This window comes from Rana temporaria, chromosome 5, assembly GCF_905171775.1.
Source record: "Rana temporaria chromosome 5, aRanTem1.1, whole genome shotgun sequence".
Lineage (NCBI taxonomy): Eukaryota > Metazoa > Chordata > Amphibia > Anura > Ranidae > Rana > Rana temporaria.
The window spans coordinates 114,922,099-114,937,057 of NC_053493.1; the positions used below are offsets into that span (position 1 = coordinate 114,922,099).

General features: G+C 39.4%; 1 protein-coding gene across 1 annotated transcript in view; it reads left to right on the forward strand.

Moving 5' to 3' along the window:
- CPNE4 (copine 4) overlaps positions 1 to 14,959 on the forward strand; it is a 508,892-nt gene that overhangs the window by 163,175 nt on the left and 330,758 nt on the right. The window contains exon 2 of the mRNA XM_040353037.1: positions 7,835 to 8,013. Coding sequence (XP_040208971.1) covers positions 7,843 to 8,013 — 171 coding nt within the window. The 5' untranslated portion in view covers positions 7,835 to 7,842. The remainder of the gene's footprint in view (positions 1 to 7,834; positions 8,014 to 14,959) is intronic.

Below are 14,959 nucleotides of genomic sequence, written 5' to 3' on the forward strand. Positions count from 1 at the left end.
GAATATTTTTTTTTGAAATGTCAGATCCCTTGGAGACTGCCTATGATGTTGCTAAGTGACTATCCTGTTATGCTGAGTGACTATTCTTTTCCTCCTCAATGATCATGCTGATAGCTTGTAAGAACATTTTTGGTTCTGGGCACCACCACCAGTGGCTAAGGCCCAATTTTTCTGCCCCTGTTTAACAAAGCGTGTAATTACAATTTTTTATGCAATACTTTGCAGCATTGCTTATTACTGCGCTCCAACTAGAGTATATGTGAGGGGTTGCAGTGTTGTGGCACCAGTGCCTAAGTCCCAATTTTTATGTCCCTGTTCAACAGGGGCATGTAATTACAATTCTTGATCTAATATTTCACAGCAAGACCTATTCCTGCGCCCACCAAGAGTAACTGTGAAGGCTTACAGTGTTGTGGCACCAGCACCACCACCACCAACAAAGGCCCAATTTTTCTGCCCCTGTTCAACAGGGGCATGTAATTACAATTCTTGATCTAATATTTCACAGCAGGGCCCATTCCTGCACCCACCAAGAGTAACTGTGAGGACTTACAGTGTTGTGGCAGCAGTGCCAGCACCAAAGGCCCAATTTTTCTACCACTGTTCTACAATGGCATGTAATTACAATTTGTGATATAATAGTTCACAGCAGGGCCTTCCAGCACCCACCGCGACTAACTGTGAGGGCTTACAGTGTTGTGGCAACACCAACACCTAGGGCCCAAATTTCTGCAGAGTATATACGGCAGGCCCCAACTTTCAGACATCCAACTTACAAACGACTCCTACTTGCAAACGGAAGGAGACAACAGGAAGTGAGAGGAAATCTACCCCATAGGAAGGGAAATTCTCTTCTGTAAGAGGTGTCTCCTGTCCACTGATGCTTTATCACCAATCCTTTTTTCACAAAAAAAACCACATTTTCAAAAAATCATTTGTCATTGGGACAGAAAGTGAGGTGCAATCTTCTGAATAGATGTGCACAGACAGCAAAACAAATGTTACAGGGGTGATAAGCCTTCTCTTTTATGTTTTCTGAAAAGCTTAAAAATGTATTTTTTAGCTGGAGCTACACTTTAAAAAAGTACCAGTTCAAAATTACAAACAGATTCTACTTAACAACAAACCTGTCTTGTTTTCACCGCCTGTATACTGCTGTTCAAAGTATATAGGGCCAAAGGGGCTGGTAATGACCTGGGGGGACGGGGGTTACCCATGCTATTTTTCTCAATGATTTGGTTTGATTGCAGGGACCAGACATTACATTAAAGCCGCAAGCAGTTTTAAATGACTTTTTTCTTATAGTAACATCATTTTGTGCAGGGACAGTTCTAAACACGTGCCACTTCACAGGCATACTATAGACACCCAGCAGGTATTTAAAGTAATTTTTCAATATTTTTTTTTCACTTTAAGCATCATTAAAATCACTGCTCCCGAAAAAACGAACATTTTTAAAACTTTTTTTTACATTGATACATGTTCCCTGGGGCAAGACCCGAGTCCTCAAACCCGTTTTACGTCAATAACTTGCATATTGGCCTTTAAAATTAGCACGTTCGAGTCAGATAGACTTCAATGGGGTTTCTAAAGTTTGCGCAAACATTCGGTCCGTTCCAAGGTTCTGGTGCGAACCGAACGGGGGGGGGGGGGGGGGGTTCGGCTCATTCCTATTTATCAGCATTAAACTTTATTTGCCACTTACTTGCCCAATTAGACAGAGCATTGAGGTTGGCTTGTAAATTGAAGACATCCTGTAAAGACGTTATTCCACTACATATCTTAGTGTCAATCGCAAAGACAGACATTTTACTTTTAATCCCAGACCCTACATAATATATAAAGGTATTAAAAAGTAAGGGTCCCAGCACTGAACCTTGGGGTATACCACTGATAACCTTAGACCATTCAGAGTAAGAGTCATTAACCACTACTCTCTGAATTCTGTCTTTTAGCCAGTTTTCTATCCTTTTACAAATTGATCTTTCCAAGTCTGTATACTTTACCTTACACATGAGCCGTGTGTGGGAAACTGTATTGAACGCTTTTGCAAAATCCAAGTATACCACGTCTACTGCCACCCCTCTGTCCAGGGTTTTACTTACCTCCTCATAAAAAGAAATCAGGTTTGTTTCACAACTTTTGTCTTTCATGAATAGTGTTGCTCACGAATATTCGCATTGCGAATATTCGTTACGAATATGGCATATTCGAATATTCGCGAATAACTCGAATTTCGCAGCCAATATTCGCTATTCCGAATATTCGTATTTTTTCAATTTTATTTTTAAAACAGATCACATCCTAGTGATCTCCATCGACGTTTAAAAGCATTGCTGGTATGATTAGAGATCCTGGGCCGAGTAGCTAAGCTGAGGCGATCCTTTTATGTTGCCGAATATTCCCAATCGCGAATATTCGATTTCCGAATATTCGCGAATACTTTCTCCGCCCTTCTTTTGCATCAGAGCCAATCAGAGTCCTCCTACCACAGTTGTCATAGGAGAGAGTGGAGTGTTTCTGTGCATTTTTCCAGTGTAACACATCTTCAAAGAATTTTCCATCTTTTGTCCCGTGTCATCATCATTTGCATTTCACCTCTTTAATGAGAATAACAACTGTTTAACATAAAGACATTTAAGAGATGTCAACGTAAACGGTTTACTTGTATTTTCCAAATCTATGGTTATTCAATATTTATTAAACTAATCAATATACAAATTGGTCAAAGTAAACCCTCAAATCTATATAATAATGTATTTATTTTATTAATACCTTGTTAGTTGCAGGGTCCATTACGTAAAACCACACTTTTTCCAAAGGGCAGGTGAAATTGAATGTTTCAAAATTTCGCAATCAATTTCGCATTCGCATTAGCGAAATTTCGCAATCAGTTTCGCATTCGCATTAGCGAAATTTCGCAAAAAAATGTTTTTGATAAAATATCACGAATATTCGATTTTAGCGAATATTTCACGAATATTCGGCTATATATTCGTGATATATCGCGAAATCGAATATGGCGTATTCCGCTCAACACTATTCATGAATCCATGCTGTCTGTTCCTTTAACAATTTTTTAGAAGTTAAACTAACAGGTCTATAGTTACTTGGTAAAGACTTTGATCCTTTTTAAATATGGGAACCACATTGGCCCTGCGCCAATCCATTGGTACTATTTCAGTTATTAAAAAGGCCCTAAAAATTAGAAACAATGGCCTTGAAATGACAGAACTCAATTCTTTTAGGATCTGTGGGCGGATGCCATCTGGTTCAGGTGCTTTATCCATCTTTAATAAACATCAGATTGTTAGTACAAAACAAGGGGGGAACTAATGCGCAAACCAGCCTAACCCGGGAAAAAATATAGTGGTACAAATAAATTAAAAGTTACAATCAAGCAGCAGCCACAACTAATAGTGCTCACGCACTGACAGCATATGATAGACAGGGGGATGTAGTGGCGCTTGCAAATACTAAAAACCGACAATAATTTAAAACAATAAAATATTCTAAACAATGATTCCTAAAGTATGAGAGTGAGTCCGTCCTCTACTGGGGTAAAATAGTGTTCCACTTGAGGTCTATGCCCAAAGAATACCATCCAACATCAATAATTAGATGTGGAAGGAACTGCGAGTGAATAAATAATGAAATCCAATGGATAAAAGTGCCTAACTGGCCGCACAGTCTACATGGGATAATAATCCTTTTTTAAAAAATATGTGTCATAAATCCTTAAAGTGCTTGATAAAAAACAAGTGCAAAGTGCTAATAAATAAAACAATAATAGCAGTGAATGAAAGCTCCAGCTCTCCTGGAAAGTGGTTAATTACCAATTAGCAAACACATGCAGGAAAAAGCAACAACTGAAAAGAAATCCAAAAATGCAAGTGTCCTAAAAACCTAAACGGTTCAATCATAAAACTGTTGTTTTTCTGTGCGATGAAAAAAATATATAATAATATAATAATAAATAAAAAATAAAAAAAATAAAAAAATCATAAATAATAGTCCAAAAACAGATAGTACAATATCACTGCAGGATTAGTGATAGTGAATAAAACTATATCCAGTGCACAATCAAGTGATAATGATAATATTAAAAATAAAGTCCAAAGTGCAAAGTGCATCTGTGCTCCATTCAACAATTCAGATGATCAGTGGTTAATTCAGTGAAGACTTGTTACATTGTGCTCATTCAGTGAAGACTTGTTACATTGTGCTCATATGTCTGTGAATCAAACCAGCCCGAGCAGAGCAGCTCCTGTTACAGGCTTGGTAAAAGCCTCAGGAAGGTAAGAGGCTGGTAAAAATAATCCCCACACTGAGGAAAATCGGGCTGGTTTGATTCACAGACATATGAGCACAATGTAACAAGTCTTCACTGAATGAGCACAATGTAACAAGTCTTCACTGAATTAACCACTGATCATCTGAATTTAAAAAAGGATTATTATCCCATGTAGACTGTGCGGCCAGTTAGGCACTTTTATCCATTGGATTTCATTATTTATTCACTCGCAGTTCCTTCCACATCTAATTATTGATGTTGGATGGTATTCTTTGGGCATAGACCTCGAGTGGAACACTATTTTACCCCAGTAGAGGACGGACTCACTCTCATACTTTAGGAATCATTGTTTAGAATATTTTATTGTTTTAAATTATTGTCGGTTTTTAGTATTTGCAAGCGCCACTACATCCCCCTGTCTATCAGATTGTTAGTACAGTGTCTTCGAGCTATCCGTTCTTTTTTTTTTTTTTTAACTAATAGTGTGTACAAGGCTTAATAATAACAAAAATGGAAACAACTGTAAAAATTGTGATGTCTGCCAACATTAAGGAGTTGATAGAGAGTGCAAAATTTGGTGCAGCTCTGCATAGAAATCAATCATATTCAAGTTTTTGTTAAAGCTTTTTAGAATAAACTGACGTTAGAAGCTGATTGGCTACCATGCAGAGCTGCACCAGATGTTGCACTCTTCAGTCTCAGTAAATCAACCCCACAGTGTAAAAGTGTCCCCTTGCATGGGTGGTCAGTGTAGGTAGGTACAGTCGATTGAATTGCTCAAGGAACCCTTAACAACCTCAGGAGCAATCCTAGGGTTGCATAGAAACAAGGTTTTCATACTCATTGCCCTATTGTTGCAACAAAAGTAGACAACCCGGTAAATAGCCTTACACAGTGATGTCAACATGTCCTAATTTCTAAATAAGAGCTCCTTCTCTTAAGATAGGCTGGAATTTCTCTTCACTTGTAGCTTTTTTCTGTAGTGTGTGTGAGGTCATCTCCTTTAGGACCAACAGTTCACATTTTTTAATAAACAGTATTTTTTGTAAGAAAAATATCTATTTTTGCCAAAAGTATAACATGGCATATAATAACATGTCAAAATGATAGTGATCACTGCAGAACTTTGAGAAGAAAACTAGGAGGGGAAGGAACATTGACCAAGTGAAAATACACAGCTATCAAGATTTAATATGAATCCTGCTCTGTAACAGAGTGTGAAATTACTTGTTTACATCTCTTATCTGTGAGGAAGCTGGATACAGGCAATTCACAGGATAACTTAAATATAAGTCAGGCCTGTGCTCAGCTGAATATAACAGAGTCCTCGACCGTCTCAGAAATGCTTTTATACCCTACTAGCAAGCAGAAGATTAAAGTCTTTTCTTCAATTGCTGTGGCAACACCAGGTGCTATTTTGTCCTTTTATAACCAGCACGCGGTTCCAGCAACATAACTTTAATTGCGGTATTACTTTATTAGAGCAGAAGTGTTCACAAATCTTCCATGACAAATTAAAAGGGGGTTAGGTGGTTAAATGCAACTCATTTCTATGTTCACCAGTGTCTGTTTCTGAATTTAGAAACACTAATTTATAGTACAGATTTGTTTATTTAACATTATTAAACATATATATTAATCGATTTATGTTAATGGTATAAACACCATGGTGTCTATGAAGTAGTATTACATTAAAGGGTCCTTGGTGATATAGTTTCCTGAAACAGCTGAATGATGATTTCCATATTTTAGACCAGTGGTCTCCAAATTGTGGCCCAATGGCCAGATGTGGCCCTTTGTATGGCTTTTTCTGGCCCTAGGGTCTTTTTTCCTCCCACTGATACAAAACACTATTCCTCCCACTGACACCAACAATATGACGTAATTCCTGCTGATGACATGAACAATGGGGCACTATTTCTTCCACTGACACCGGTGGGGCACTATTCCTTCTACAGACACCAATGGCGGGGGACTATTGCTTCCACTGACACCAACAATAGGACACTATTCCTCCCTCTATTACCAAAAATGCATTTTTTACTCCCACCGATGCCTGAATATTTTCTACTCCCAATGGCCACAGTCTGGCCCACCTAAAGTCTGAACGACACACACGAAAATCAGTTCATATAAGTGCGCCCCGCTGCATCGATCACCCCCCTCCCACATCCAATTCAGTTCCTGCCCGTGCTCTCTAAAACATGAGTAGGGGGTGATCAGAGTGTTTCCAGGCACTTCACCCTGTCTGCATGGTTGTGCCTCTGTTCTCAGCTACATAAAGAGTTTAGAGGGCTGAGGGAGGAGAAACAGGGATGGAGGAAGTGTCAGCACAAGTCTAACCATTCGAGCTAGTAAACTGACCACAAAATAAAAAAAATGCATTTTTACTTGCACATGATTGAGTGATGGAAGTCAGCAGAGCTCCCCCTCATTTACTAAGCTCTGGAGCAACTGCAATTTCAGAGTGCACAGTTAGTCTTTAGTAAATTACCCCTACTGCAGAGTGGAACCAGACATCTGACAATCCTAGAAGCGCTGCATGCAAAAGAATCATCAAGCGACAGTGGATTGGCAGCATGAATAGTGGAAGAGGTAAGTATTTACAGGTGCTGCTTTGTATATTATTTTGTTCTGAGTCACTTTAAATTGTTAAATTGCTTGAAAGCAAGTTCAAATTTATTTTAACTGTGGTTATGTTATGTTATTTTATGCTAATCAACTAATAAATACTGATTAATTTTGCTCCCCTTATGCCGTATACACACGACCGTTATTCACGTCATTGAAAAAAGTTTTTTTTCTCGACGTGATTGCATACACACCTTCGTGAAAAAAATGCTCGAGCAAAGCGAGGTGACGTACAACACGTAGGACAGCACTATAAAGGGGAAGTTCCATATGAATGGCGCCACCCTTTGGGCGGCTTATGCTAATTTCCCTGTCTCATAACTTGCTTCTGAGCATGCACGTTTTTTTCCCCCCTCATTAAAGCATACACACGATGTGAAAAACGACGAGAAAAAATAGAGCAGGTTCTAAATTTTTAACGCCCATTTTTCACGTCAAGAAAAATGCTCTGGAGCCTGCACATGACCGTTTTTCATGACTAATTTAAAAAAATTGCATTTTTTTCGTCATGAAAAACGGTCGTGTGTAAGCGGCATTAGAAAAGCATAAAGTAAAAGTCTGTACATGGCATCAAAGATTAGAGGTCTGTAATACGCTTCAGATGTTTTTTTTTTGATTGACATCTTGTTGGGATGTTGTTTTTCTATTTCACCCTCATGGGAATGGACTCTGTACATGTAAACGTGGCCATGTTCTAGCTATTTCTGTCATATTTAACTTAATGGGATTGATTTGAAGCACAAAATCTCATTAATACTGTGTTGTACGAGTGGTTGAAAATCATGATTGGATCAATCTGCTTTTTCTGCTAGATGAGTAAGGTACATTTGAAAACGCCTGTGTTGAACACATACATGTACAGTATGTACTATAACTAGGACTCTAAAAATTTTTATTTTTTTCTCTTAGGTGCGAAGATGAGCAACATTTATGAATCAGCAGCCAATACCCTTGGCATTTTCAATAGCCCATGTCTCGCAAAGGTGGAACTAAGAGTTTCTTGCAAGGGAATATCAGACAGAGATGCACTATCCAAGCCGGATCCCTGTGTCATCTTGAAAATGCAGTCACATGGACAGTGGTTTGAGGTAAGGCCAAAGAGCATATTCTTAAACTCATCTCCTGTTGTCAAAGTTGTCAAAGTTTACTTATTAAAAAGTGATAGTGTGATTTAGAAGTATACCTTTCAGGCTGTAGTGAAAGAGATAACTAAGATGAAAATATTGCAGTGAAGGGCATGACTGAAGGAAAATGTAGCCATTGGGCTTTCGGATATAATAAAAGTTTAACTGACCAAATTCTGCACCATTTCTGCACAGTGTTCAGAAAGATTATTTGGATTCTCCTAGGATACCTAAGACTAGCGGCAGGTTTAGCCTCTGCACAATCTGTATTTCTGTTTGCAAAGCCAAGTTAGGAAAAAAGGCCATCATAAAATACAGCAGATAGCAGTTGAAGATGCTGCATATAAAAAAGGGTACAGCAAGTTAAGAACCTACCTTATGGGTGTTTTACCATATCTTTGTCTTCCCCAAAGCTTTACATGATGTAATATAATATTTAAAGCACTGCATAAAGAAAAAAAAAAGAACACCATTACACTGTTTGAACAGATTGGGTGCCTTGTTTGAGCTATATACAGTATATCTGACTGAGATCCATATATCTGACTGCATTATGGGATATCACAAGGGAGGTAGGTGGGCTAATCCCTTTACCCCCGTCTGAGTCAAGATTTGCATACGTTGTTGTCTCAAAATAATTGTGAATATCAAACAACCAAACCATTTATCAGAAAACTATATATATGTTTAAGGTTTCCTTTGGGTGCCTGCAATAATACTAGTAGGATGAGGTAAGTAAAACAATGCAAGAGTTTGAGATCCAGGAAGAATCAGACATTCTATGAATACAGAAAAAAACCACAAAAGTGGACATTTTACATAAACTGGCCCATGCAGACAAGTAGTTTAAAAAGAGCTGACATACTTCCTTGTAGAGTGGGTTACCAGGCATTGCGGGTGTGATGCAAGAAGAAATGATGGGCACCAGTCACTTTTGAATGCAAACAAGAGATTTATTGTCTCTAAACAGAACTGTGGGAGAGAGGATTAGGGCCAGAACACCCTCGAGTAGATACAATGATAATTGGCAGACTCCGAGACTTCTACAGGTAGACAGCTATACACTGGAAGTCCTCCAGCTGTAGGACCGCTGTCTCCTATGGCAACTAATCTTGCAACAGTCACTAAAGGTAGTTGTACATAACTCTTGGTAACAGAGAACAATCATTTACTTATCTCACATTATCCCACTGTAGATCTTCACTCAGTGAGCTCCCAGTCTCTCACTAGACTTCCAGATCCTAGTCGTCACTGGATCCCCTGAGCTCTTCCACAGCTATCCCACTGTATACTCCTCAAGCATCACCCCCGCTATCCTGTTGGGTCCCTGGCTTGGCACTTGCTGATGCTTTCCCACTTCTCAGGTACTTGCTTAAGCTTACTCACCGTAGTCTCCAGTAACAAGCTGGATGGTCCCTTAGTGGCGACAGCTTCCCCTCTACCTCCGTCCACAACTCCCAATTCCCAATCCTGCAGTCATAACCCTACGCTGCTTCTCCTGCTCCTGGATAGGCCTCAGGCAGCCTAGCAGCCAGGTGTCCCTGGGATAGCCCTTAGGCTTTCGGCCTAGCAACCCGGGTCAACATAACACACGTCCAATCAGACCGCCGTCCGGGTGGCACCAAATCCCGTTCACCTGACTCCACCCAAATAAATAGGCTCTCCCAGCAGGCCAAGGGACTAAACCACCGCCAATTGCCTGAGACACCCCATCCATTCATGAGCTGACCTTGTAAGCCCCTGTCAATCTAATGTCACCAGCCACAGTGCCACCTAGTGACAGAAGAGAAAAGGTACAGCAATTCCAGAATTTAGGGAGAAATCAGTGGATCTTCTATCAATTAGAGAGGACAATTACAACCTGGTATACTACATTTGTTAGCCACCCTGTCTAACACCAGGGTGCTACATCTAAAAAAACTATTGTTTATGCACATGCCATTTCTTTAGGCCTTTTCTCTCACCCATGCCATGTAGCCTGTCCAAAACACACCCAAAGTTAAAACCTATATTCACACTGTGCTCTCTCCCATAACAGGAAAGACTCTCCAATTGCACATTCCCACCAGGATTTTTAGATGGCTATAGCCCCTTTCCACCTCATACCCTGGGCTACAGCAAAATAGTCACTAAACCTCATTCTTTGAGGACAGCTAAGAATATTAAAAATTTAGATGTCCTCAAGGAAGAAGTTTCAACAGCCATTTTGTTGTAGCTCACGCCCTGGAAATAAACCAGGATGTAGGAATGTAAATATTGAGAGTATTTTAGTCAGGCTTCATGATTGACAGAAAAAACCTACAGGTACAGCATTTTCATTAAACAATATTTTTACAAATGGAACAGAGTATTTCAAACTATTGGGGCCCTGTGTCTGCATGGACCAGTTTTTGTAAAAGGTGAGCTGAACCTTTACATTTCAACAAAATACAATGATTAATAATTATTATTATTAATATTATTATTATTCAGGATATATATAGAGCCAACAGTTTGCATAGAGCTTAATACATGAGAGGGAAAATGGATAATTGGGCCCAATTTGGACATTTTTTATTTAGGGGTGTACTTTTTGTTGCCAGCAGTTTAGGCTGCGTGTTGAGTTATTTGAAGTGACAGCAAATTTACACTGTTATACAAGTTGTACACAAGTTGTACACATTGTAGCAAAGTGTCATTTCTTCAGTGTTGTCACATGAAAAGATATAATAAAATATTTACAAAAATGTGAGGGGTGTACTCACTTTTGTGAAATATTGTATACTGGTTTCCAAATTAGGTTTGACACCTTACATTTTTGCATCCACTACTAGTTTTGCCTATTCTATCTTCAATCAGAAAGTATTCTTTTTTTTTTTCAATTGAAATTTCAAATATTGATAAATGTTGCTGATGCATCATTAATTCCAAAGGCAAATCAGTGTTTTTAATTCCCTTAAATAGGATCTATATTAATATTGATATGCTGCTGATCTTTCCACATCCAGAAAATATTAATTCTCTTCAAGCTGAATGAATTTTCATCTTATTTAATCAAACTTCTGTTCTCCGTACTTGTAAAGTAATTATAACTTTTGCCTTGATTGAGTTTAATTCTGTTCTCATTGCATTTTTTTTTGTCAAAGTCTATTTATTGATTCATTGCATTTCTTTGAGACATTTTCATCTGGAGTTAGCTTTTGGCACTTCATTGTAAAATTGCAGCTTGCAACTATGTTTTCTGGAAGAGGAAGTGTAATTTCTATGGATCTTGGAACCACAGGGGGTTCAAATTGTCAGATTTGTAATATGCTGTATTGACGGGAACATATTTCTAAAATCCAAGATCAATAGGGCTTTCATTTGGGGTTCCAGCTTAAAAAAGGTCAAGCAGCAGTATTCTAGAAAAATATCCATTTGTTTTCATGGCAATCGATTTGGCAGTGGACGTTGACATCACTAAGAAAACATCAATGATGTTATTTCAATCACCAGTCAACATTTTCTCTAGCTAAAAGGAAAGAAAGAACATACATTTGTAACTCAATAAAAACAGCGCACATTGTGTTATCCATGTCTGCTTTGCATATAATATATTTTCTTTTGATGTGTGTTTTTTTTTTGCTCATATGCAAAGATGCATTAAAAAAAATAGCTCTGATGTACACCTTCTTGCAGAATATTACAATATTGACAGACCAAGAACAAAAGATGGAATCCCTATGCCAAGAGGGTCTCAAATGTACAGGCCCTTTGGTATACACAGACTTCTTACTCATGCTATAAACAGCAAGTAGAACACCTAAAATACTGGGAATCAATATTTTCCATGCATCAGCTATCTTCCAGACCTAGCCCTTTTACTCCTATCTATAACAACTCTTAATTGCCTCCTGGTATGTCTCACTCTACTATGTTATCCTTAGACCATAGATCAGATTTCCAAATGAGATACATCCACCCATGTCAGATCTTATACCACAAGTCCAGACAAATATGAAAGGCTGGCACCGGTGAAATCCATACCTACCAACTTTCAAACTTGAGAATGAGGGATACTCGAGGGATGTTGGGACCTTTTGCACATGTAGCTCACTGTGGCAAAACGTGGGTGTGGCCAGGGGAAGGGCTGGTATGGTTAAACAAAACTCAGACTTTGGATATGTGCTGGAGGGTGCTTTAGGAGGGGAGAGGACTTGTGCTAAAGGGTGTGGTGGAGGATGGGTCAGATATGTGCTGGGGCTTGCTCTGAGTGGGGAAACGACTTGTGCTAGATGGTGGAGTGGGGGGTCAGATATGTACTGGGGGGGTACTTTGGTAGGGGAGAGGACTTATGCTAGAAGGTGGGGTGAGGAGGGTCAGGTATGTGCTGAGGGACTCTTTGGGAGGGGGTGAGAACTTGTGCTAGAAGGTGGAATGGAGGGGGAGGTCAAATATGTGCTGGGGCGCTTTGGTAGGGGAGTGGATTTGTGCTAAAAGGTGAAGTAGCGGGATGGACATGTGTTGGTGGGCTGTGCTGGGTATGTCTCCAGGATCGGCACCGCCAATACTGTATGTTCCCCATTCTTGGGACAGAGACCAACCTCCATGGTTCCCGCAAAAGTTGAGGCAGGTTTGCCATCATATAATGCACTCAGGAGAGGGCATCGGCATTTAGATGTTGTCTCCTGGGTCTGTGCTCTATTACAAAATTGTACTCCCGGAGAGAAAGGAACCATCTTGTCACCCTGGCATTGGTCTGCTTGTTTTGTCTCATCCAGATCAATGGGGCATGGTCTGACACTAGGCGAAACCTCCTACTTAGATGAAAAGTAACGCTGAGAGTCCTGAGCCCATTTGATGGTGAGACACTCCCTCCCCACTACAGCATAGTTTTCTCCAGGGTTTAACATGTTTTTATGATACGTTTGGTACGGTTTCCTCTTCTGTGGCTGATATACTCTGTAGTTCACAATCCCCACTTTTTTCACCACCTCAAATGGACCCTGCCACTTGGCCAAAAATGTCCTCTCTTCTGTGGGGATCAGAACAGCCACCCAGTCTCCCACTTGAAACTGTCTGACCGGTTGTACACCCTCCTTCTGGAGATGCTCCCTTACTAATGACATCACTCTAGCCACCCTTTCTCGTATTTGGGTAGATGTTTTCTACAAAGGTTTTGTGCAGTGAGAACTCTTCTGATGTTACCTTTACTAGATCTAGCAATCCACAGGGTCTTCACCCCCTATAAACCAGTTCAAACAGTAAGAAGCCTGTGGATGCCTGTGGAACCTCCTGGATGGCACATAACAAGGCAGGGAGCAACATGTCCCAGTCCTTCTGGACTTCTCTTTTTAACATTGATTTCATTTTTTTTTTTAAACCTCTCACCAAGGCCATCTGTCTTCAGGTGATAGACAGACATCTGCAACTTGAACCCATGCATAATCCATGAACAATAAACTGTGTGAATACAATATATTTAAATGTTGCACTATTAAATGAATACAATAATAATAATACTCAAATCCTTAAGTGTAAACATCTAAAACGGGTCACAGGAGTGCAAAACCAATTGCACTCCTGTGACCCATAGGAGAAGCTCAGCCAAACAAGCTGAGGCTGGACTTCTCCTTTAAAGCAAACTGGTTGTTTACAGATCTGAAATGAGTGCATTGACTCGTTCCTTATTAAATGTCTCAGTAGGAGGTTTTGATTACTCAAAGTAAAATGTTGGCTAACCCTTTGTCATGTATCTACTGTAATGTTTTTAATCAAACAATATAAAGCAGCAGTTTTAAGTTTGTTTTTAAAGTTAGTGGGGAAGAGTTACAATTTGTGTCAGATTTTTTTTCTGTCTGTTACCCCATATGGGAGATTTTTCTCCAATTTCTGTTCCTGGGACGCTTGTGGAAGAAATGGGGTGTATAGTGGTCTCTGGTATATGAAGACATGGATGTCAAAATTACCATTGTCCTGTCAATAATACTAACCGGAAGTGACAGAAAATCCCTCACAGGAATGCCAACAACAACAAAAATCTTGATAGTGGTTCTAACCATTCTCTAATTTATTAAAAACTAATTTTGAATAAAGTCACATTTATATGAAAAATACGAATTTACCCCAAAACCCCTATAGTTTCCCTTCAATTATGTATTGATCATTCAATCAATCAGTTCCTATCTTTTTCATCTTTGGGCATTAAAGCTGAATTTTTATATTGTTCTTTCCCATCTTACCTTGATAAATTAATTAATTATCATTGCTCAATAAACCAAGTGATTTGATAGGCATTGACAGGTGCAAGCTGACTCGGATGGATCGTGAATCACTCATGTGGTTCACCTGCCCAGTGGTAGCCGTGGCCAGTGCTGCTCCGCCGGAATAATGCTGCTGACTGTGTGTCACTTACACTGCGCAGGCCTGGACCAGTGGCGGTGCAGCAGGCACGGTGGAAGCTGTATGCAAACGCGCAAATACGCGTGAATACGCGCGACAAAACGCCGGAAAAAACTACCAAAAACGCTACGCTCAGGTGTGAATGCAGCCTTAGTAAATCATGTAAACAATATTGGAAGGCAGGAGAGGTTACAGTAGAAACTGTGTGTACCATGGGATGGATGCTACATAGAATAAGGAAAAGAGTTCTTGTGTTGAATACATTTAGTCCAAAAACATCAGCAGCTATTTTTATTGTTTAGTTTAACATTTTATTCATGAGGTATCAGCAGGAGTGTAAGACAGGAATATCTCCTGGTGATAATTGTTTATGCATAAATTATCATCATAAACACTCAATCATATTTATATGAGCAGTGTAATAAAAATGCACAAATGCATAACATGTTTATTTTTTCACTCTGAAGGGCAAAGAGAAATAAAGAAATTTATGATGAAGAAAAAAAAACATTACACACCCACATACATACAAAAAGGTGTGTTTATATTT